Source organism: Pholis gunnellus, assembly GCF_910591455.1.
Source record: "Pholis gunnellus genome assembly, chromosome: 16".
Taxonomy (NCBI): Eukaryota; Metazoa; Chordata; class Actinopteri; order Perciformes; family Pholidae; genus Pholis; species Pholis gunnellus.
Genome location: NC_136543.1, coordinates 14,153,197 through 14,174,866, shown reverse-complemented (window position 1 = coordinate 14,174,866; position 21,670 = coordinate 14,153,197). Strand labels below are relative to the sequence as shown.

The 21,670-nt window shown below is 43.2% G+C and overlaps 1 protein-coding gene across 2 annotated transcripts; it reads right to left on the bottom strand.

Moving 5' to 3' along the window:
• Nucleotides 1–2,311: 2,311 nt before the first annotated feature.
• On the bottom strand, nucleotides 2,312–18,863 carry ptp4a2b (protein tyrosine phosphatase 4A2b). Of its 2 annotated transcripts, none has more exons than XM_079175824.1 (7): nucleotides 18,734–18,863; nucleotides 5,630–5,920; nucleotides 5,195–5,303; nucleotides 5,015–5,107; nucleotides 4,795–4,925; nucleotides 3,249–3,323; nucleotides 2,312–2,597 (listed from the first exon to the last, which is right to left on the bottom strand). In XM_079175824.1, the coding sequence occupies exons 2-7, from the start codon at nucleotides 5,632–5,634 to the stop codon at nucleotides 2,486–2,488; spliced, it is 525 nt and encodes a 174-aa protein (XP_079031950.1). In that variant the 5' UTR covers nucleotides 5,635–5,920; nucleotides 18,734–18,863; the 3' UTR covers nucleotides 2,312–2,485. The 2 variants fall into 2 exon arrangements, with proteins under 2 accessions (XP_079031950.1, XP_079031951.1); XM_079175825.1 differs by lacking the exon at nucleotides 18,734–18,863 and adding an exon at nucleotides 16,450–16,525.
• Between the last annotated feature and the right edge of the window lie 2,807 nt (nucleotides 18,864–21,670).

Sequence of the window (21,670 nt, the reverse complement as noted above, 5' to 3'; positions counted from 1 at the left end):
GTATTGGATACATTTTGTAAAAAGGAGAATGCTTCAACTTCTTAGTTTTCACTGGACGTTTAACTTAAAAAAGTGACCATTTTGACATGTCACAGCTGGCAACACACAAGTGTACATAATAACATGACGTGTTAATATACAACTGTGCTTCTCCTGCTATGACAAGTCAAACATATGTGGAAGGAAAACAAGACTGATGTAGATAAATGATGGTGCAAATAAAAAGTACACATTTTCTCTTCCAGCAACGATCTCGGACCCAAAGTGATGTTCTTGTCTCAAGACTAAACTAGCTGGAATTCTGCAGAACATAACATAACCAGTTATGTAATCTGCTTCTCAAAAACTCAACACAACACAATCATAAACCAAAAGAAGTCAACTGGAAAATGAAAGGCCGGTTGTGTTTATTGTAGTTTGATGGAGTGTATAACACCGTGAGGTGGTGTCTGAATACAGCTTCTCAAGTGAAACAACGAATACAAAGTCACATTTAAATCACACATTTCACTGGAGGCCTATTTGGCATTCATAGTATACAAAGCAGGTTATGCAGCTCTAATATGCCGCCACAAGCTCATTTGTTTGTGGTTCCGCTGCATTATTGAAGGCAGTGACAATAACCAACAAAGCAATCTCAGTTTGTCAAACAGGCCAAACTTTGTCATGTCAAGTTATTAATCTTAGAGCGGTTTGTTTCATTAAATACGGTGTTTTATGTGCACGTTCTGTTCCGAGCTTTGGCCATGACTAGATGTGAGCAGCAGAGGGAGCCCTTTCAAATGGTTCAGGTCCCGGCGCGGTGTCGTGATTACCAGTTGCTGTTGTGAGTCATTTCTCAGTAGCACGGTGTCCTGTGCCTTCCACGAGGTGCTGACTCACTTTCTGCTGGGGAAAGGACATGTAGGGCAGGCTTTGACTGACGTGCCTCATGAGCGCGCGCACGCACACACACACACTGGCTGTCTGGGAGACACAGACTGTTAACGCCAAGTGCTCATTTTCAAAACAGGATAATAAAATGTATGAATTTTGTTATGGACTGGTATAACAAAGTCCTATACTTTGAGTTTTATGTATAGGGAATATTGATTTTCTGTGTTAAGGGGAAGACCAACTAAAGCATGTTTACTTGAATACAACAGAGCAGCTGGTGGCCTAGACAGAGAGATCACAGCCATATATCCAGTGCCAATGTTGACAACTACCTGCCTACATATAGTACAAACCACCGTCACACCAGTAACCACAAAGACCCTGATTCAAACAGAAAAACCAGACGCGTGTGCTTTTTATTTCAATTTATTTATCTTTAAAGAACCAATACGAATTGGGGATGTTTTCAAAATGGGTACAATGATAAAAAACTGACCATTTTCATTCTTCTCCACCTTGTCTTTCAGGTTGAATCTTAGGCTCTGTGTGTGAGTTTAAATATGTATACTTAGGGAAGTCCTATTGTAGCCCTGTTAAGGAGAATGAATGAAAGCCAGAGAAGTACCTTCTGTAGGAGTTGCTGCGTGTTTTCCTGTTTAACTGCCTGGATGAGGTGGTCTGAAGTGTAAGTGTGTGTGTAAGTGTGTGTGTGTAGGATGCTCAGCAAGGTTTGATGGGCTTATCTGAGGTGGACTGATTATTGCACTCCAAGATAAAAAACAAAAACAAAAAAAACATGGCTCTCAATGGATAAAAAAAAAAAAAAAAAAAACACAACAACAAAAGTATTGGATAACAAAGTGTCCTTGCCCCTGCCAAACACATAACTGCCACACATCATATCTTGTGAATAAATATTTCAGACATATTCAAACTGAGTGAACCCCTAAACTGAAAGTGACTTGAAGCAAGTGAAGGGTAAAAATAAAAACATTACTGCATTTTCAGGTGAACCTTTGAGTTTTTGTGCAACAAAAAAAAAAAAAGAAAAGAAGGAAAAACACCCAAATACCAAAATGGACAGTCACAATATGTGTTCAAAGATTTAAAAATGTTTTTTAAAAAGGTACATCATTACGGCCTAATCATAATATCAATTAGTGGAAATAAAAATCAGTTCATCACTTAACGTTACATCTTTTCATCACCTTTTGTTTGTTTAAAAATAAAAATTCACAAAATGGAAAATGTTATCCCATGATTACAACTGAAACAAGAAAAGAAAAGAAACAGGATGGACTCAAGTTGAAAAGATTCTGGCCCGCGGTTGAACAGTATAACCGGGAGGCAGGCCTGTCTGTGTGCTTTGACCTTCCATTCATTGGTTCGGCTGGTGGATCCCCAGATCTGGATTCATTCATTCCATCGCTCACTAGCTCTCTGATCAATTAACCATGACTCAGTGTTGACAAATCATCACAATAATTACTGATAGCACTCTCTTCTTTTTTTTTTTTTTTTATTCATTTCTTTTTCTTTTTTTTTTAATCTCCCCTTGTTGGAAGATTCCCCACAAACTGTGCATTAGAAAGATGCACCGACAGGCCGCCTACTGCACACAGCAGTTGTGGCTGTTGGTATCCTTGAACTTCAGACGCATTTTGGGTCTGTATTTCTCGAGGTAAAGAAGCTGTTTGGAGTTGAAGGCTCCGCGTCTCTTCCTATGAAAAGCAGAGGAGAAATGGAGGGGAAGAACATTAATATAATACCCACAAAATTAGGCAAAGAGCACACCATAGCAAGCATTACGGTCATTACATTCTAGCTTAACTTTTGCAAATACCTCGGACAATACTTTGCGCGTCCCTTCACAACATTTATTTTAAACTGCCTCTGCATTTAACCCGTTCTAAGCAAGCATCTAACCCAGGGACATATGGGCAGAAAGGAGCCGCCAACATTGTGGTTAAAGAACATTGTTCATTCACTTTATACCAAGAGAGTTAGTCTGTTCAATATAAGCTGCATTTGGCAGCCTGGTAGTGGATTTCGTGGATGGGAGCGGTAACTTCCTGGAAGTCTCAGCAAAGCCGTGAGGCGAATGCTGTAAGTGTTGAACTATTCAGTTAACTCTGAACACCGTCGTTTCCTGCTGTAGTGCCAAACTCGAGAAATACCTCTCCCTAGTATTTACTAGCGATGGACAAATGCCAAAGCGGAAGAGTTGTCGGCATAACCAAAGAAGCCAAAATGTGTAACTGATTTACCTGAATGGCAACTTTGAATTACAGTTTGGCTAATAACAATAAGAGGCTAGCTACTATTATCTTTATCAAAGCCTTACAAAGTAGAAAAGTAGGGAGGGTACTTACTGCCTTATGAACTGCACAGCCTCCTCATACTTCATCCCAGTCTCAATGAGGGCTAAGGCCACCAGGACTGGAGCTCTGAGAGGTAAAGAAATCCAGTGGACCGGTTCAAGGAGACAGCGAGAGAAGAAGGAGAGAAGGAGAACAGAAGATTAAATGCCAAGGTTCACATGGTTCCATAGTAATATGGTGGACGGGAAGGGAGGGGGGGGTAAACCTGGGAAACAGGCCTGGGAAATCAACAGGGGTGCACATGTTCACTGTTGCCCTGCTGGGGCACACACATACACACACACACACAAACGGTGATACGTTACAGTAAGATAACCTTCTCCTTTCTCACCAGATGAGAGAAAAATAAATAAATATAAAAAAAGATTTTCTAGACGACTTGGGAGGGTCAAATCTCAGTGCTGACAGAGCATTTCCTCCAGTGGCTGCTCTCTCACACAACATTCACAAGGGACAGTATGTGAGAAAGGAGGGATTGGACAAAAACGTGAAGAAAAAAGGTGAGATAGTGAGGAACGAGGGATGAGAATATTGTCAAAGAAAGGCACAAACAACAACAAGGAACACTGCTGCTGCTGCCTCCCACACTCAAGACCCTGAAGAGAAGGCTGCTGTAAAGCAGATCAAACTGCTGTAAACAGGTCAGGGAAGGGGAGGAATTCAGAAAATAGCAGTCTAACCAATACTGCTAATTATACAACCTCTGGAATGCTATAGCAATGCAAAATGCTGGAAGCCATTTGGGAACCGATTGGCTTATTTTGCGTTTGTGGCGAGGAAGGACATTTTAACACTACTTCTCCCACGTCACGGGCTTCTGTCCGCTTTGTTTTCACACTTGTGTTGTTATTCTGCATAACCCGCCTGTAACTCACTGCCACATTGGTCTGTGAATACGACGACAGCCTGTGCAACCTCAGTTCACATTCAAATGTAATTGCCTTTTCTTTTCAAGTCTGCAGAAGCAACCGAGTGTTGTCACTTATGATAATTTAACCAGCCGATTTCTTCATTTACGCCCAGTTCACGCGACTCGACTTTAGCCCTGATCTTCCGCTCGCCGGTGGTTTTTGGAGCTCCCGGGGAACAAAACAAAAACAGATCAGAGCCAGAGCCGCATTGGCTCAGCATTCGCACGTCGTCACTCAGGCGCTAGGCGTCGACTGTTCGAAGACGAGCGCATTCCAGATATCTTACATTACCAAATGTCTGGATCGGTCAGGGAGCTACAGCCAATGAGCACGCAGGACACCGGTTGAGGGGACATCTGTCGGAGCGACCACCACGCCTACAGCCGACCTGTGTGTGCCATGTGTACGGACCAAAGTTGTTGTTGTTGTTGCACCACCTAAGGTGTCGAATGTTTGCATGAGAACTTTGAAAGTCGTGGTGTGAACAGGAAGAGAGGACAACCTTTCAAGATACTGAATTAATCACCACTTACTGATGTTAGAGCAGACCTTTTAACATTAAAAAGTTGAGCATAATTATTGTTATTGTCACATCTCTACACAAATGGATGCAGCTTGCCACTCACCGTCCAAGTCCTGCTACACAGTGCACAGCGATGCAGCAGCCGGGTTCCTCTCGGAACTTGGTGTTGAGCAGCTTGAGCCAGTCGTCCACGATCTGGGTGGGAGGAGGGGCGCCATCATCGAAGGGCCAGTCCTAGAGGAGACCAAAAGAAGAAGAGTGTCAGCGTATGAGCGAAACATATAATAAAAGGCTCCCACAAGTGTGTGTGTGTGAACTCTTACCAGGACCTGAATCCCCTCCTTCTCCACTGGTGTCTTATCATAAGTGGCATCACAAACTCTCACCAGTGTGTTCACCTCGCACTTCTTCAGCTCCTGGTAAGACATAAAGAGAGAACTTTCAGACACGGGACTTGCAAACGAACGCACACGGACACCAGGCGCGGCGGGATGCGGGCGTACCTCGGTGAACTTGTTGAGCGTGGCATTGGTGGGGTTGTGGGTGATGACGAACCTCATGCACTCGTAGGCAATCTCGACTGCAGCGGGGCGGTTCATGTTGGCGAGACGGCTTAAAAAACAATTACAATACAATACTCTTACAAAACAAAAAGCAACTGTTTGGCTCAGAAGTCAGCAAAGGACTGCTAACAGATTCATGTGTTCAGAAACGGGTAGAATAAATAAAAATGACAACACGTGGTGAAGGATGGGTTCAGGAGGACAACAGCTGTTCAACTATGTGAGGATGTACACAGAAAAGGGAAACGATCGACTAGTCCACAGTACTCCGGGATGTAAAAAAATGAATTTATACAAAACCAAAAAATGTAAAAGAATAAAAAAAAAAAAAAAAAAAGATGGAGAGACTATCCAGGAGTCATCCAATCAGTTTACCCCATTCAGGAGAGCTGTTTGTGATTGGCTGTTCAAGAAGAAAGCGGCGAGCAAAGATTTGTCGTATTGGTTGGGACAAGGCGGGGCAGTCGGGGCCAAGGACTACGCAGGATCCCAGTTGGTTGATGAGTCAGCAGTTCCTAGTGTGCCGGCTTGTCAGGGTGGTTTCCGGGTAGCGTAGTCCCTCGGGGGGCGGCCGATTCACTTCTCCACGCAGGTGAGGTGCTGTGCCTGGCAGAATTCTCCACTCACACACGCCATATAGGTACGGCTCAAGTCAACACAGAAACCCTGCCGAGAGAGGAGGAAGAGGAGCGTGAGGTCACACGACGGTAATTACATCACACACACACCCGACAGTGACTGAGCTGCGTCGTCTTTTGTTCATAAAAGTGTGGAAAAGCCTGTTTTACTGTCAATAATTGAACAGGCTTATTACAATCCTGCGACAGCCACGGAGCATTCGATTCATCCATTGCTGTCGGGACGTAATGAGAATTTCAACGGAAATATGAAAACATTTCTCTGAAGAAGATTAGCAACTGAAACCTAACCTGTAGCATGCTTGAACCTGTGGTCAGAACGGGAGAAGACAGTCGCATCTTTAGCGTTTAATTAGACCTCTGTGCTTTTTAAATGTCAGCCTTCTGCACATATCATTTTGAGTCGCATGATTTTACCTTCCAGCCATAGTTATACGTAATTTATGCGTGCCATGGTGACGCCGGCAGGTGCGTGAGCCTAATAATTGTTGTCATCACTCGGGTATAGAGACAAAACTTTATGCATCGGCTGTAAACAGACTACACCGTGGGATCACATAACCCTTTTATTCTACCACCTGGAAACTAATAATATGCTCAGTGTGACGCGCCACGCGCTTAAAAAGGGGGTGGCGTACAAAACAGGTAATGTCTGCTCTGTATCCAGCCAGGGTGCAGTCAGTCAAACTGTGCCAAGTCCTTGACAGTCTAAACCCAGCCGCCACAAACTGGCTGGAACTGTCTCAGAGCAACATTGGAGGGAGGTAGGAAGAGCAGGGGGGGGGGGGGGTATGTACACACACACACACACACACACACACACACACACACACACACACACACACACACACACACACACACACACACACACACACACACGAGAGAAAAGGCTTGGACTTCAGCACCGTGTCACAGGCGGCAGTCACAAGGTGAGGATTGCCGGGTGGGCAAAGCTTCAAACAAGCATTACGGTCCCACGCTCCCTCATTTCACCTACTTGAGACCGACACAAAACTCTCTGTGCTCTTCCTGACTCTCTTTCCATTCCGATCTCACTCAGTCAGAAGTTACTCAGGATATTAAACTTAACCGTAAGACGTATATTCACCGTATATACCCCCGTGACAGTTGTCCTCTCAGCTAACAGAGGACGTATCAACCCATTCTCCTCCATAAATGTATTTCGTCCCTTCCGTCTTTTATACTTGGCAACATCCACAAGGGCACTCGAAACAGCCTTGATTTTTATTTCATTTTTCTTGCTTGATGGCCGAGATCCTCCGTGACGCCTTTAATTACCGTCTGAGCAGTTCTAAACATAATGTGGCATTGCTGCATGCAGACAAGTGAAACTTGGAATAAAAAGAGTAACCAGACTTTAAAAAGCTTGTTTGCGTCTCATCTTGTAGAAAGGGAAACAGGACAGACACGGGGCTAGAGGGGGCAGTGAACATGTGCTTTCACCTGTGAAGCCTGAATGTGGAAAGGAGAGCAGACGGAAACACTGAAGAAGAAAAATAAAAGCTCACAGACGCACCAAGGACACCACAATGACAGCTTATGCTAAAAGATGAAAAGCAGCTGGTTTGTGGAGGGGTGGCCCAGATGCACAAAGTGACTTCATACAGTCAATAGCAGGGTTACCAAGAGCAAAATGGCCATTTTAAAGTTCATATTGGAACATGGAGTGAAGAACTTATGGGCTAGATGGGAAGTAACAAGATTTGTTTCTTTATTGGACGCCATTCTGTCATCGTGATCAAGTCCAGCATGCCTCTACCGCACCGATCTGATAAGAGACCAGCAGGAACAACCCGAGCGAGCTTATCAATGGGGAAGTGAGTAAACTGTGACAACATCGCGCCGGCGCTGCTGGGAACACATGCAAATCACTCAGACATTTGCAAACAGGTTCTGCAGTTACACAGCGCACAGATGCAGGAAGAACAAAAACAAACACATGCAGAGACACCCCAAACATGTTTAACCACACAGGAAGCAAGAAGCAGAATACACCAAAGCCTCAAGACTGAGCAGCCTGCAGCTCAATCACACTGAGTGAACAGGTGATATGCAGTTTCTTCACCGCTTTAACTTCACACTAAACAGTCGTGTTGCAAAGTACACCGACACCAGAAAAGCATTTATGTTAGTACTTTAAGAATGACAGTGATTTAATAAGAGCTGCGTGAGCCGTAGCGCTCTGCTCTGAAAGGGATGGCATTGAGATTGGGATCGAGCGGTTTGAACTTTGCTGCAAGCGGCCAAAAAATAAACTCCATGGATTTAGCTCGGGCTAACCAGAAGGACGGAGTCCACAAATGGAGTTAAAAAGAATAAAAAGGAAGGTCATGCCCCGCTCCACAGTATCAGCAGAACTCCATTAAAAAAAACAAACAAGGAAAATAAAACCGTGGATCTAATTACCAACTAGACGTACCGATAAAATTAGATTCTCCCTCTTTTCTGCGTCTGTCCGAGCATCTCCTGTCATTTCGGCAAACACATTATCCACCATAGAAGCGATGTTTAAACGCCATATTTAGGCACGGCATCGTAATGCAGTCATAATTTCGATATCGTGTCAAGACTAACCAACAGTCCATAACTCAAAGAGGGTCCGTTTACTGTAATCCAGCAGACAGAAGCTGGAGGCTGAAACCACAAAACATTTGGCATTTTTTGCTTTAAAAAACGACCTAAATGACAACCAAAAAATGCCATTATTCATCTAATGATTTCAGCTCCACCTCTCACAGAAATCTCCTACAGCGACTGAAGAGAGAGAAGAGAAGGAGAGAGGGCAGTAAGTGGGAGAGAGCAGGGAGTAGCAGTACTAGCTGATAAGGACCACCGTGTCTCAGAACAGAACAGGACACACAAACCTAAACCGGCAATAAAGTCGCAAAATAATAGCAATCGGGGCATGGGTGTCCTGCCACTGCCAACTCATTATTTGTGGATGATTCAACAGCCTGTCTGGCAAAGTATAGAGCGATCTGAATGAAAACATGCATTTGATTGAAGTGTTGTTCGAGTGTAAGAGACGAGGCAGCTGTTCATTTATCGTGATTTAATACGTTTACGTTAACAAAGCTTATGATATCTGAAACACATCGGCACACTGCCTGTGGAAGTTGTTAAGTTATCACAGCTAAAGTGCACGGAGACAACTACAGTGGGAGTCCTAATTGAAAGCTGTCCACATCATTAAGGACTTTACTGCCATGGGACTCTGTAATTATAGCGCTCGGGCCGCGGGCAGCTCTTGCCGACACCCGATAGCCGTCAGGTGGCCGATCCCCATCACTGGCGCACCACCACAGATATGTTCATAAACTATGTAACACCGTGTACATAGTGTGGACAGTCACAAGCCGGCTGCGGGCGGTACATTTGCCACAAGGGCGGGGGCGGGGGGGGTTGTTACAAAATTAGAATTCACACAAACCCAAACGTCTGGACGTGGAGTATACAGACTGGAAGTGGCAAAACAAAGAGGTTTACACAAAATGTGGTGCGTCTGAGTCCATACTCGTCCCCCCTTGTGAAAGGTGTCAGTATTACACAGAACCCTGTCTGGTGGTCTGAGGTTGTGCTCTGAGTCTCGCTGGTGTTTTGTCTGGAGCCAGACTGAGCATGACCAGACTGTGCTGCCCTGGAGCAGCTGTAGGGCTTCTCTGCCGTGTGAGAAGTAGGGGGGGGTCAAAACATCACACGCCTTCATTAACTCAAACACACACACATGCAAAAAACAAGACGGTCACGATCAAAACTCGAGAGACGCCGTCAATCAGTGGGAAACAGAAATGAGGCCATAAGTCACGGGGACATGATTTCACTCCTGTGGCCTCTATGAATGCCAAACAGACGATAGCGGATATGTCAAGGAGGACGGGGACAACAGGAAGAGGAACATGAAGGAAGCAGCTAAGCAATCATCAAGAGGACACAACAATGGCTACGCTAAATTAAAACAAGTTAAAAAAAAAAAAAAAGTTGAGATAAACAAAAAAAGTCAAGAGTGAAGAAGTTGGCAGTGACTTGTGGCCGAGATAAAAACAGAGGATCACACCTGCCCAACGGACCAGCTGGGTCCACGCAGTGACGTCAATGCCGCCGATAGGCTGGGTGGGTGGATCTCACCTCCAATCGGAGCTGTGCTCAACTTCACTGTGTTCTCACACCGACATAAAGACGAAGAAACCAGGATTCATTCATTTCAAATGAGTGCTGGGACACAAGAGATCTCAGTGACAGGGCCCAACTTTATACAAGGCGCTCTACTGACATGCCTATTCTTTGGGAGGGAGGGTTTTTTTTTTTTCCGCAGACTTTGGTAAATTTGGCTGAGTGTGAAAGTTGGTGTCAAACTTGGGTGTGAGCCAGACGAGCAACATCTGTCATTAACATCTATCTCGGGTGAGCCGATCACAAGTGGTCATTTCTAAGTACAGGTGTGAATACACCCAAGAGAGGGCTGCCATAATGCTTCATCAATTACAAAATTACGTTGATTGTCTAGGGTGCCTCTGCACGTTGCAAGAATGATTGATATTATAATGTATCATTACCAAATTCCCGAAAAGGGCCGCTCGGGACAATATTATCAGCTGTAACCGCCATATGAGAGCATGCAGGGCAGCTGCAAATAGTTGTTTTTGGTTTAAATTCAAGTATTTGGTTCTGAGAAGTCCGAAAATGTAACAATAAAAGTCTCTAGTCGCCCACAAGCTAAGAGAATCGACTTCATGCTCAATAAAGATGAAGGCTGTGGCCTCTGGGGACACGGTGTGAGCCTCACTAGTTTATCCAGTATAACAACCGAGACTGAGATCTGCAGGCAGGCCGGGACACGACGGCCTTGAGAGACATCGGCGTGTATGCAAAACTCCAGCAGAGATCCTAAACTGCTGCTGTGCGTCCCGTGAGCAGCACACCTCCGGGCTCTGCAAACGGGAACCTCGGGCTGAAAGTGATACTTGGAAGTAGAGTAGACGATGTGTGGCCTTGTGCTTTGTTTGGCGAATTCTGACAATGTGCCCGTGGGTTTCTGAGAATACAGTCTTGGGGCGGGGGAAGAAGTGATCCACATCCACACAAAACACTCACCTACCATGAGGGTAGGGACAAGGGTGTGTTTATGCATCTAATTTATCCAGTTAAGGGTGGGGTGGAAAAACTATTAATGTAAAAATCAAGATTCTTATCTTCTAAGATCAATTCAAAACTTTGAAAAATCTATTTTTTTAACTTTTTCACCCACAAAAGAACCGAGATAGCAATCCTTCACACTAGGGCGGTCAACAAGTATTACATATATATATGTGGAAGCGAGCAACGGGGATTAACAGAAATGAGGGTGTCCGACACCAGTTGAGCTCAAAATAGCACAGCCAGATAGAACACGGCAGCATTTTGAAGAGGAAACATTTCTATTTTTTGAACTGAGAATTGAGAAATACTAAAAACTTCAGCGGAAAAAATAAGTTTTTATTTGTGCAAGTTTAGAATTCGTGTTAACTTTAGCCTTTGTGCGTTTACATTATTTCAATCAGTCGATTATAACTTTTTCAAATAACTGGGAATGCAAAAATATTGGATTTCTGAAGATATCTGATATTCAGATATCTTCCAGCTCATTTCGACAGATTGCAGATGCGCACACACATGTTTCGGTTGTAGGCGTGTTATAGGTTACCCTTCAGGTTAGGCTACCGTACATGTAAAACATGCCACATGTACGTTCAGGTAACATGTTCAAACAAAACAGAAATATGTATCCTACTTTAACACGGTGTTCACCTCTCGCCGATATTTCACTTTAAAGCCTTTATCTGCCAACACCGAAGATATGCCGACATAATCAAATTGACTGTTTTCAGGCCAGTATTTAGATTTTGACTCGAACAATTACGGTGACCTGCCCTTTGGACCCGGCCACTTAATCACAGCCTTATGATTGACACATGATTCATAACTGGTCTCGTCTGTTAAGCTGTGTCAAGACAGAACCAGTCTGACTCAGGCGTGTGGTTGTCTCAGTTTAAAAATATAATAACCCCGTGTTTTTTTTCACAGGGCAATAAACAGGGTCCCCATTTTTGGTAGTAGTAGTACTTCCAAAATAGTACTCAAAAGAAAACAACAGGACAAGAAGTCCTCAAGGTGTAAGACCTAGTCCAGAATCCAAATGTGGAAATACCTTTAAAAAGCCAAAAGGTTTGGTGTCAGATTCCAACAGCTACTTATTTTGTTGACAAAATGACAAACAAGATGGCAACAACAAGAGTACACACACAACCTTTATAAAGACATCCCTCATGTTTACGCCTGTGGTGTAAACATGAGTACCATGAGGTGGTACACAAAGACCCTCCATGAAAGAAACACTCGAGTCCAACCGATGCATAAGAATCCTCAAGGCTGCCTACGAGTTAAGACTTCTCCAGCTGCTGCAGACCTCTTGAAGGGTTTATAGAGTCACCTCCTCTCCCCTTAGCTCACGCGTCTCTACAACCACTCGAAGCACTTTCACACCACGTCATATGCTGATGGCAGCCGCTGCCATGCAAGGTGCCACCTGCCCATCAGGACTATTCCTAGCCGTTCATACACGGAAACAATTTAGGGTTTTTTAATTGAATGTACGAACACAGAGGGAGAGCGACTTCATTCTCTGTGCAGGTAGACATTAATCCACTATATCTTTACACAGAAAATAGTTGTTTGCTGCTATATTGACGCTCAGAATGTTAAAAACAGCTCCTTTCAACAAAAAAAAAAAGAGAGAAGAGTGAAAGGTACTAAGGGCTTAGCACTAGTGTGCTCACTGACACAACAGCTATTATTTCTGTAACACTTTTGCAACATTTTGTCTGGAAACATGTCATCTACGTATTGTACAAAGACTTGTTCTGCGGTTTGTCAGAACAGAGACGGCAAAAACAAGATGCAGGCCGTGATGTGCACTTCTCCTTCTTGATTAGATCCACTTATCGCTTAATGTATTCTCCGTCTACAGTCGCTCAGTAAGTTATGCTGTTGTGCACCGTAACAGCGTACACACCATCGTTGCTGCGTTATTGGCTTTTAATGCGTGTGTGCTGTACCACGTCTTTTCTTTTATTGTTCATTTGTGGTCCATGCTTCTGTACGAATTGAGGAAAAACTAATAGTTTTACTGGAAAAAGTAAATAAGTTTAGAATAATGACAAAGATTATGACGGCAGTTGTGTTATTGCCCATCTAAAATGTTGTTTAATGGACATCCTCATTCGGTCTCCTTCAGTGCAACAGGTTACCTCGCTCTGCTCCCTGAGGACAGGGAGCTAATCTTCCCGCAGAGTACTTCTTGTTCTGGCTCCTTGTGGACTGGTGAGAGAATATGCAACCCCCCCCCCCATATTTCTATGAACGAACCAACACTCCCCGCACACGTCCTTGCACACATGGCAAAGCCCACTTATCACACCGCTTTGCAGCCTCTGAGTGAGCGCAGATAAACAGTGTGACGATCAAAGGCCTCTGATAGCGCTTAGGGAGAGGGGGGGGGCAAGTACTGATCCGTCTCTGGAAAGGACTGAAAGAGAACAGGGGCTTAGTACCTTAGAAATGGGAATGTAAAGAGGAAAACATATCCAAACAAAGGCTCGGCCTGTTCGCGCCGTGGCCTCGTTGCACTTTTAATCACACTTTTCACTAAATTAAAAACACCTGCGTGATGAGCACTAATGACAACGAGCCAATAACTTAAAGGGGCAAAAAGGTGGAGGACAAAAAAAAACAATTGCACTGCACTATGGGGGAAGTCATCGATTTCATGCTATGGCTACAGAATACCTCTAGTAGGAAACACTTTGTTACATATTGAATAATAAACTGTATTGGGACATCCCGAGAGCCAGAATGATTGAACCATTAACCCGTTTGAGCCTCAGTCGATTGAACATTTCCCAATGTTTTAATGGCTCACTAAATGACTCTTGAAACGGATACGATGTTGCAATAAAGTTCAAAGTGTTTGAAATGACCAGCTATACTTTTACCAATGCGTTTAAATTTGCTACCAACATATCTGTCTTACCATTGGTATCACTTGTTTTTGTAAATAAAGCTGCATCCTCCCCAGATAGTAGTTTTTCATATTCTATATATGTTTGCATCTGGAATATGGGTCGAGGGACTATATTCAGCCATCTCTGAGCTCCTTTGATAAGTCATAATCTCATGTCACAATCCTCAAATCGGCTGCAGGATGACATCTCTCAGCCTCGACGGACACACTCGTCACAGCAGTGAGCCACACCTCTGCCTCTCTGCCAACACATCGACGCACGGATAGTAATACTGAGGCTACAGCCGCACTAATGCCTTTTCCTTTTAAACAGGGTGTTTTATGTCCACACGGGCGTTCCAGCACCGTTTTGGAAATGATTTCCATCCACACGAACACAAAAATCACATTACTATTTACGTACGCTGTGCAAGCGGGTGCCGGTGTAAACAGGAAGTAGATTGGTTGCTGAGTATTATTGTACCCTTTGACAATAAAAGGTCGCACTTGATACTTACTTGAACTTCCTCTATAATCTTCCTCTATATGCTCAAACGGCCAAAAAACAAAGTTGTATTTTTAAAACTTAGTTACAAGGCTGCCTATAGGCCTCTCTGACACACACACATCAAATTTGCTTCATAATGAACACTTACAAATTAAAGTTTTACTAGATTATGGGTCAAGAACTTTGGTCAACACGCGTTTCATCACTCGTTCCCTTCGGTTTTGTTGTTGTCTGTACACACGTAGCTCAGCTGGTGGCTGGAAGTCCCCGTCGCACTACAGAGCATTTATGCTTTTGTGAACTTCACAACAGTTGTGCAGAACAAAATAAGCATCGATAGGAAAAGAAAATCCCTCCGTTTTGAGTCCATCGACCCCCTCAAAGCCACAAACAGTTACTTCTGATAATGCGGCGGGACACGCCGCTCGCTCAAATAATAGCTCGCTTCCTCTGCGTGTCGGCAGCAGTAGAATTACAAAATGCAGAATTGAACTGCACAACAGCTGCTAGTACAGACAACACGGTCAGCAACTCTTGTAAGCCGTCATCCATGTTGAATTAATCGATAATCACGGCTGTTTTTTTTCTTTTGGCGGCACGACGACTCGGGGAAGGACACGTCGTGACTGCTAAGACCCAAGTACCTCACCAATACGCAGTAACGATAAGCGTACTAGTACCGCGATCTACCCGAGTCAACGTAGGACACAATCACCATGACTGAAATCATAGTCATTTTCTAATGTTAAATAGAAATAGGTTTCAGGCCGACACTCGGCAACAGACAGGAGAATGTCGGCAGAGTCCCACCGTGACATCAATTCTTCTGACATTTGGAAACCAAGTTGGCTTTCTGACAGCAGCATCAGGGGATGCCTGTTGCTATACCAACAATTATCTCAGCTTTAGCAACAAGTGCTCCTGTTGGGAGTTTTGGATTCCCTCGTGAATAGACGAGAGAAGAGCAATGGCGCACTCTTAAAACATTTGCAGAGCTAAAGCTGAAAATGCAGTGTGCAATCTGCAACGCTGAAGAGGGTCAGAGCAGAGTTACGGCTGCTCATATAAACTATAAACTCAGAAATCCAACTTCCTCACCAAAGACATCAAATATACAGGCCCTCCCTGTGATCTTGAATCAGCTCAAAAAAGTACAAAATCCACCCTTTTCAGATTACGGCCTCAATGAATTAGTTTGGCGGTCATGTTGTGAGAGGTAGTCGCACATTTCATGCGTTTAATAAGCTGCTTAAGGAGAAATGGAGAAAAGGCCACGCTTCTGTGAGAAGGTAAACAGTGCATGGGCAGTAGCAAAACACAGCAAGCTGGTCTATGTGCAATAACACGGCATGTTCTAGACTATAGTTGCTTCAAAACTAGAACATTTTCTGGATCAGCGAAGGTGAGCAGCTACATGCGCCTACGAACAACAGCTCTAATAACAACAACACTTTACTGTGGCATGTTTTGGCAAAGGACTGTGTTTTCAACCCGCTAACTGCAGCTCGACATGGTAACTGTAAACACAAATAAAAGGAGGATCCTATTCCTACCTGTTGCTATAGTGTCGGTAGGCAGCCTTGCAGCAGCATCTAGAAGAGTTGTCAACCTGTCAGATACTGCCAGTACTACAGAGTCTTTGCTTTATCCCAGCGCTGTGGCAACAACTGTAAACGAACGCTGTGCCGACCGGGACATGATTCATTAACCAACACAAGGTGCCCATGGCTACCAGTGCATAATTATATATGGCTTTTTACTTAAGAGCAAAAAAAAAATGTGTATCTAATCCTAGCTTTCCACTTTCACCTGATTTCAACACAACCAAACTGCTCCAGGAGCCAGAGATCTTAGCAAGCTAACACAGATTTAAAAAACAAAAAGCCTGTGTTCCTTTCTCCCCACAGCACAGACGCCATGGGGCACAGCTAGATTTTAAAATTGGCCAAATCTGTTAAGCCAGTCACTGTGGAACAGACCTCTTCAACCCTACCTTTCAACACTCGCAGACACCCTGTGGCTCGATGGGCCGACTGCCAGCGGGCTACAACATAGGTGTTCTTCTCCCCCAGTAACCTCCTCAGCAAGTTGGTGTCACGTTACTGTACACTGGGCTCGCCTTTCTCCGTTACGGTAACCAAGGCTGAGAACTTCCCCACTTGTCACACTGCCCTTTTTAAAAAAAATTTTTTTATAAATGCCGTCTATAGACAGAGGAACCACCCATCTGTTGGGTGTAAAATGTCATGCAGATAGTTATAGGCCTACTACGACACACTCCAATATTATACCAAATGTTTTGTAAGCAAAACGAGACAGTGCAAAATGGATATGTGTTTCGTCCCGAGTCTAACAACGGTGCAGCAAAACGAAGGCTAAGATTAACCTTGAAGTTCATAGTTTAAAAACATAAAAATAAAGTAATGCGAGTCGAAGTGCGGTGTCTCAGGGATGAGGACTTCCTACTGTATACGGCCTGCGTTTGGCTGCAGGCTGTGCTGTAAGTGGACTGAGGGGAGCTATGCTATTTCCACATCGGGCTGTCAATTAGCTATAACATAAAGCAGGTCACCAGTACGAGCGTCCTACTTCCACAATAAAATGTGAATAGAGCATAAAGACTCACTATTGTGTAAGTCAGATATGTGGAATCCATGTCTATTTCTCTGTTGCTCGCATTACATAAAGTGGTACAATCGTGTGATTTGCATACAAATACATGAATCATAACAGGAATATCTAGCTTCTTCGACTGTACATTGCCCTCAAGTCTGTTTTGATTGCATTAAACACATCTCTTCTTCTATCCTCGCTGTAGGCAAATTGGATCACCTTGCAGTGACTCATGAGCAGGAATGTAATTAGCTTACCTGTTACACCGGTTACTCATTGACTCATACACCCATGTTGGTAGGAGTGTTCAGAGCTTATTCATTTGTATTCGCTACCCACTGGCATTTATTACAGAGAGGAGACTGAAACCATAGGAAGGTCATAAATTGAAAACTGAGAGGCATGGGAATGTGCTGCGGCCTTTAGAGTCACAGCTGCTCGAGTCAACTTCCTCCCCATAGTGCATTTCCTCATTTCACTTCTACCAACACGGCTATATGGTTGGGTGCTTTCTGTTTTTAAGAAAAACAGACAAAGGCTAAATCGTAGACCCCCGTAACTTCGGTGCTAGCTACATTTGTAGCATGAAAGGCTGACATATTCACTGAGACAAACCGGCTAATTAACAATTAAAGAAAGAGAGACGACACAAACGGTCACCCACGATACCATAACAGCAGACGGGACATATCGGGTTTTTTTTGTCGACCAACTAGTTTGGTTTATTAAGATATTAGCTCGGCATGTGGCTTCAAAATAAATGGGTCCAGCATGCTCTCTGGGTCAAGATCTGTCACAAAGGGCGGAAGGCAGTTAGCTTTAGTCGCCATCTATATACCCCTAGCCGAGCTTCTCGCAACTAACGTCACCGACGTCTGTCGAGTCCACCGCTAAAGAAGCTGAAAATACTGGAAATCACAGTCACTGGTTATAAATATGTGAATGGTGTCGCTGCCATGAACGCCAAAGAGAACCAAATAACTGTTCACGCTAAGCTAGATGTTGTCCAAGAGAGAGGCTACCTTCACTGATACGCCAAGACTTCATTGTATAGCATTACATTAGCCCTTATTTTGATCAAATTTGCAGACGACGGTCCGTTTGGACAACAGCGTGGCGTTTGATAACACACAATGTGCCGTGTTACCAAATAAAAATGAACTCCAGTGGCCCCCGTGCTGATGCTTGAAGTCGTAACGAGATGATTGTTACTATTATTCTAGGAAATAGCCTTAGCCCAAATAGCATGCTAACGTAGCTACATTAGCTAGCAGGCTAGCTCAGCTCCGTCACTTTGCTTTTCAACATTTAGCAACCAGTCCAGAGATATGCCAAGACTCGCTATATTACGTTAGAGTTGACTAAGTTGACGGTTTGTATTATTACATGTTAACACATTGAATGGTGTAGCGTTAATGTTACGTGGCCAATAATCTAACGTTAGCTGTTTGCTCTGCTAACGTTATCGAGGCTACATACTGGTCCGTCTACTCAGACAAACTCACTTTAGCTCCCTTGTGTTGTGTTGATCATTTTACAATATGCAACTTTTAAATCAGAGCTTTTTTTTGCGGATCTGTGTTATTGCAGTCGTGTGCGATCGTATCAGAGACACACATTCAAATGGGTCAGTCAAGAGTTAGTTTAAGTTATTAGGTACTTACAAAGAGCAGGCTGAACATTGAAATCCCGTGACTACCCCGGAGAAAGTGGAGGGAGTGTAGAAGACCGCTGCCAGGTTGCCTTTTTGTTCCACTTCAATGTGGCAGCTTGAATTCTCGTCGGAGGTCGGGAACTGTTGTTGAGGGAGGAGCCTTCTCAGTGGGTCCACACATTCAGGAACTGTCGGAAATATGAGAAGCGAGGCTGTCCAAGGTAGCGGCAAGTCAACACAGTGGGAAACACCCGGGACATCTGTCACTTTCTACGGCACACACGTGCTTTGTAATTTTGGAAAACACAACACACACACAGCGAGGTGCATACAGTGAGCTCAAGCAATGCATTTATATTCTAACAAACTAAGGAAGACAGCTGCAATGCATTTTTGACTATACATTTGAATATATTGCTTCTCTCTTTACTTCCCCGCTGTAGCAAAATATCAGCTCAGTGTCACTTAATGCATTCATTATGACACTAGGTAAATAAAAGCAAAATCTGTTACGAAATAATATCTTACTAGAACACGTGTAAGCACGTCTAGTCGTAATCGCAAGTAAAGGGAAAAAAGATTAACGAGTTTACTAGTATCACTCGAATGCAGCATGAAGGTCTGGCGTCAGTACGACGTAAGAAGAATCCGGGTGCACGATGAGAGCTCACTATAGTGACGACAGTTCCAGAAAATAACCGCACAATTATGGCTGTGCTTAGGGTTTGTTTTGCAACCTCAATTTCATGAATTTGATCATTTGTGTGTATATATATATATATCTGTATATAACTAAAAATATATCTATGTTTAGACTATGTATTTTAGTTGGATACCAAAGGTTGGACACTGTTCCAGTAGATGATTTGCTATTTTGAGCTTGTTTTTCTTAGTATGGCATCTTCACACAGGGCAAATTATGACAAAGATTGGTCTTTTTGTGTTAAACATTTGTCTGCAATGAATGAGCATTCCAAGTAACTGACTAACACACAATTGTTTTTCAAGTAATCTGAACTGACCAACAAAAGCCTATCAATGCAGCTCTGAGTTTACTAGCAGATCAACAAGGAGCTGTCAAAATCGTGGCCGAAATGCTGTTTTTACTATATTGCATATCTCCCTCTAGTGTTCATTCCTTTACCTGCATGCAGATATCTTTGCCTAGAAAGCATTAAAATCCCCTACAACTACCAATATGTACAAATCCAAATACAGTAGATAGAAAGAGGGGGCCTGACAATAATATACAAGAAGGTTTTTATTGATGTGGTATCAATACAATCAAGTACTGTAGATTTTGTATAAGCAGACAAACATTTTCAATCAAAAAGAGTGCATTTTATACCCAAATTCTATTGCATAGAGTGCACGCAATAGCCTTGTATGACAAAAAAAAATCCTATAAATTGATACATTGTACATTACTCAAATAGAAAATAAAAGTCATCAAATAATCCTTCACAAACAACTCTAGAATGCTAACTACATGTCGTAAATGCTCTTAACTCATCAATGCTGTTAAATACCATGTATACGTTCTAGGCTTCGGTGGTCGGTTTTGGCATCCCTATTAAATTATCATAAATGTATAAATACATCTTCATTAATTTCATGTGCAAATGGGAATGGCCGTTTGTATTTACTGAAACTAAAACAAACAAATATCCCTTAAGAACCGAAGCAAGTTTTTTTTTTTTTTTTTTTAAGAAAAACAGAAAACACTTCAAAGCAACTTGTGATTGAGACGGTACATGAATCTTACTGACACTCGTTGACTGATTTGCACACACAGGGCAAACTCTGCAAGCAAAACACAAGGACAGAGAGTTATAGCCACATGTAACTCACATCAACATTTCATAAGTCCGAAAATAGAAGGCGACGAAAAAAGGCAACATACAGTACACAACCAGCCTTGGACGGTCTTGTAGACTCACATGATAATAATGATACGGAGCAGTTGGAGGTGTTTTCATGGTATGAGAAGGAAAGGGCAAGAGCAAGTGCACCGTTTGCATTACATAGACTTAAAATACTGATTAGGCCTTTTCCAAGCACTGCTTTTCCAGAAGAGCTACCGTTTATGTATAGTGACACAGCATGGTGGATGATTTATAGAAACTATTGTAAATGAGTCAAACAGTATTACATTCATTCTGATTGAACAGCTCAATATCTGGCCCAATCCTACTGTACATTGACATTCCTCCATCAAGATGTAAGGTAGTCCTAAATTCAGTGTAATGATAGCGTTTGGGCGGCATGAGTAAAGGCACGGCAATCGGTCAGTCATTTAAGCTACTTTTCTCAAGTTTGCTCAAACGTCCTCTCTTCTGTAAATGCAACCATGATGAAAGATTTTGCACACTTCACCAGAGTGCCGTTTTTTCCGTTCATGACTTGGTACGTGACAATAAATGTTGCACACCTTGATGCCACTCGTTGGACCAATATGCAAAACAGTCAAAAGCGTTCAGTGTCAACCAGTAATTTATGTTTAGTAAATGTTGTCGTCTTATCTCATTATTTTGATGTCATGTCCCGTAATCTACTCATTACCTTCACCTATTTTATTTAGAACTTGTTCCCTTACTTTGCAAAGGCAGTTTGTGAATTTTTCTTTAAAGTCCAAAGCAGGCCGAGAGATTCAGGAGTCAGAATACATGTGGAACATTAACAGGACTGTAAGCTCTTCCTAAGGTTTTGTAACTTCTTTCAAGTTTGTGATTATTCTCGCTGAAGTGTTCATGACCTGAATGCCAGGGGGACAATGTGAACTACACACACACACACACACACACACACACACACACACACACACACACCCACACACATGTATATTGACATAGTGACAGACAGACGGGTACACCAAACAGAACATACGAGCACACGCATACACACACGCATACACAGCATGTATCCTTAATACCTCATCCAACAGAAA

Bases quoted from the DNA above. Each gene is read 5' to 3' on its own strand.
- ptp4a2b (XM_079175824.1), bottom strand. The intron at 5,108-5,194 runs GTACGCCCGCAT...ATGTCTTACCAG, and splicing joins CGCTCAACAAGTTCACCGAG to GAGCTGAAGAAGTGCGAGGT. The intron at 2,598-3,248 runs GTAAGTACCCTC...TGCTTTTCATAG, and splicing joins GCTGTGCAGTTCATAAGGCA to GAAGAGACGCGGAGCCTTCA.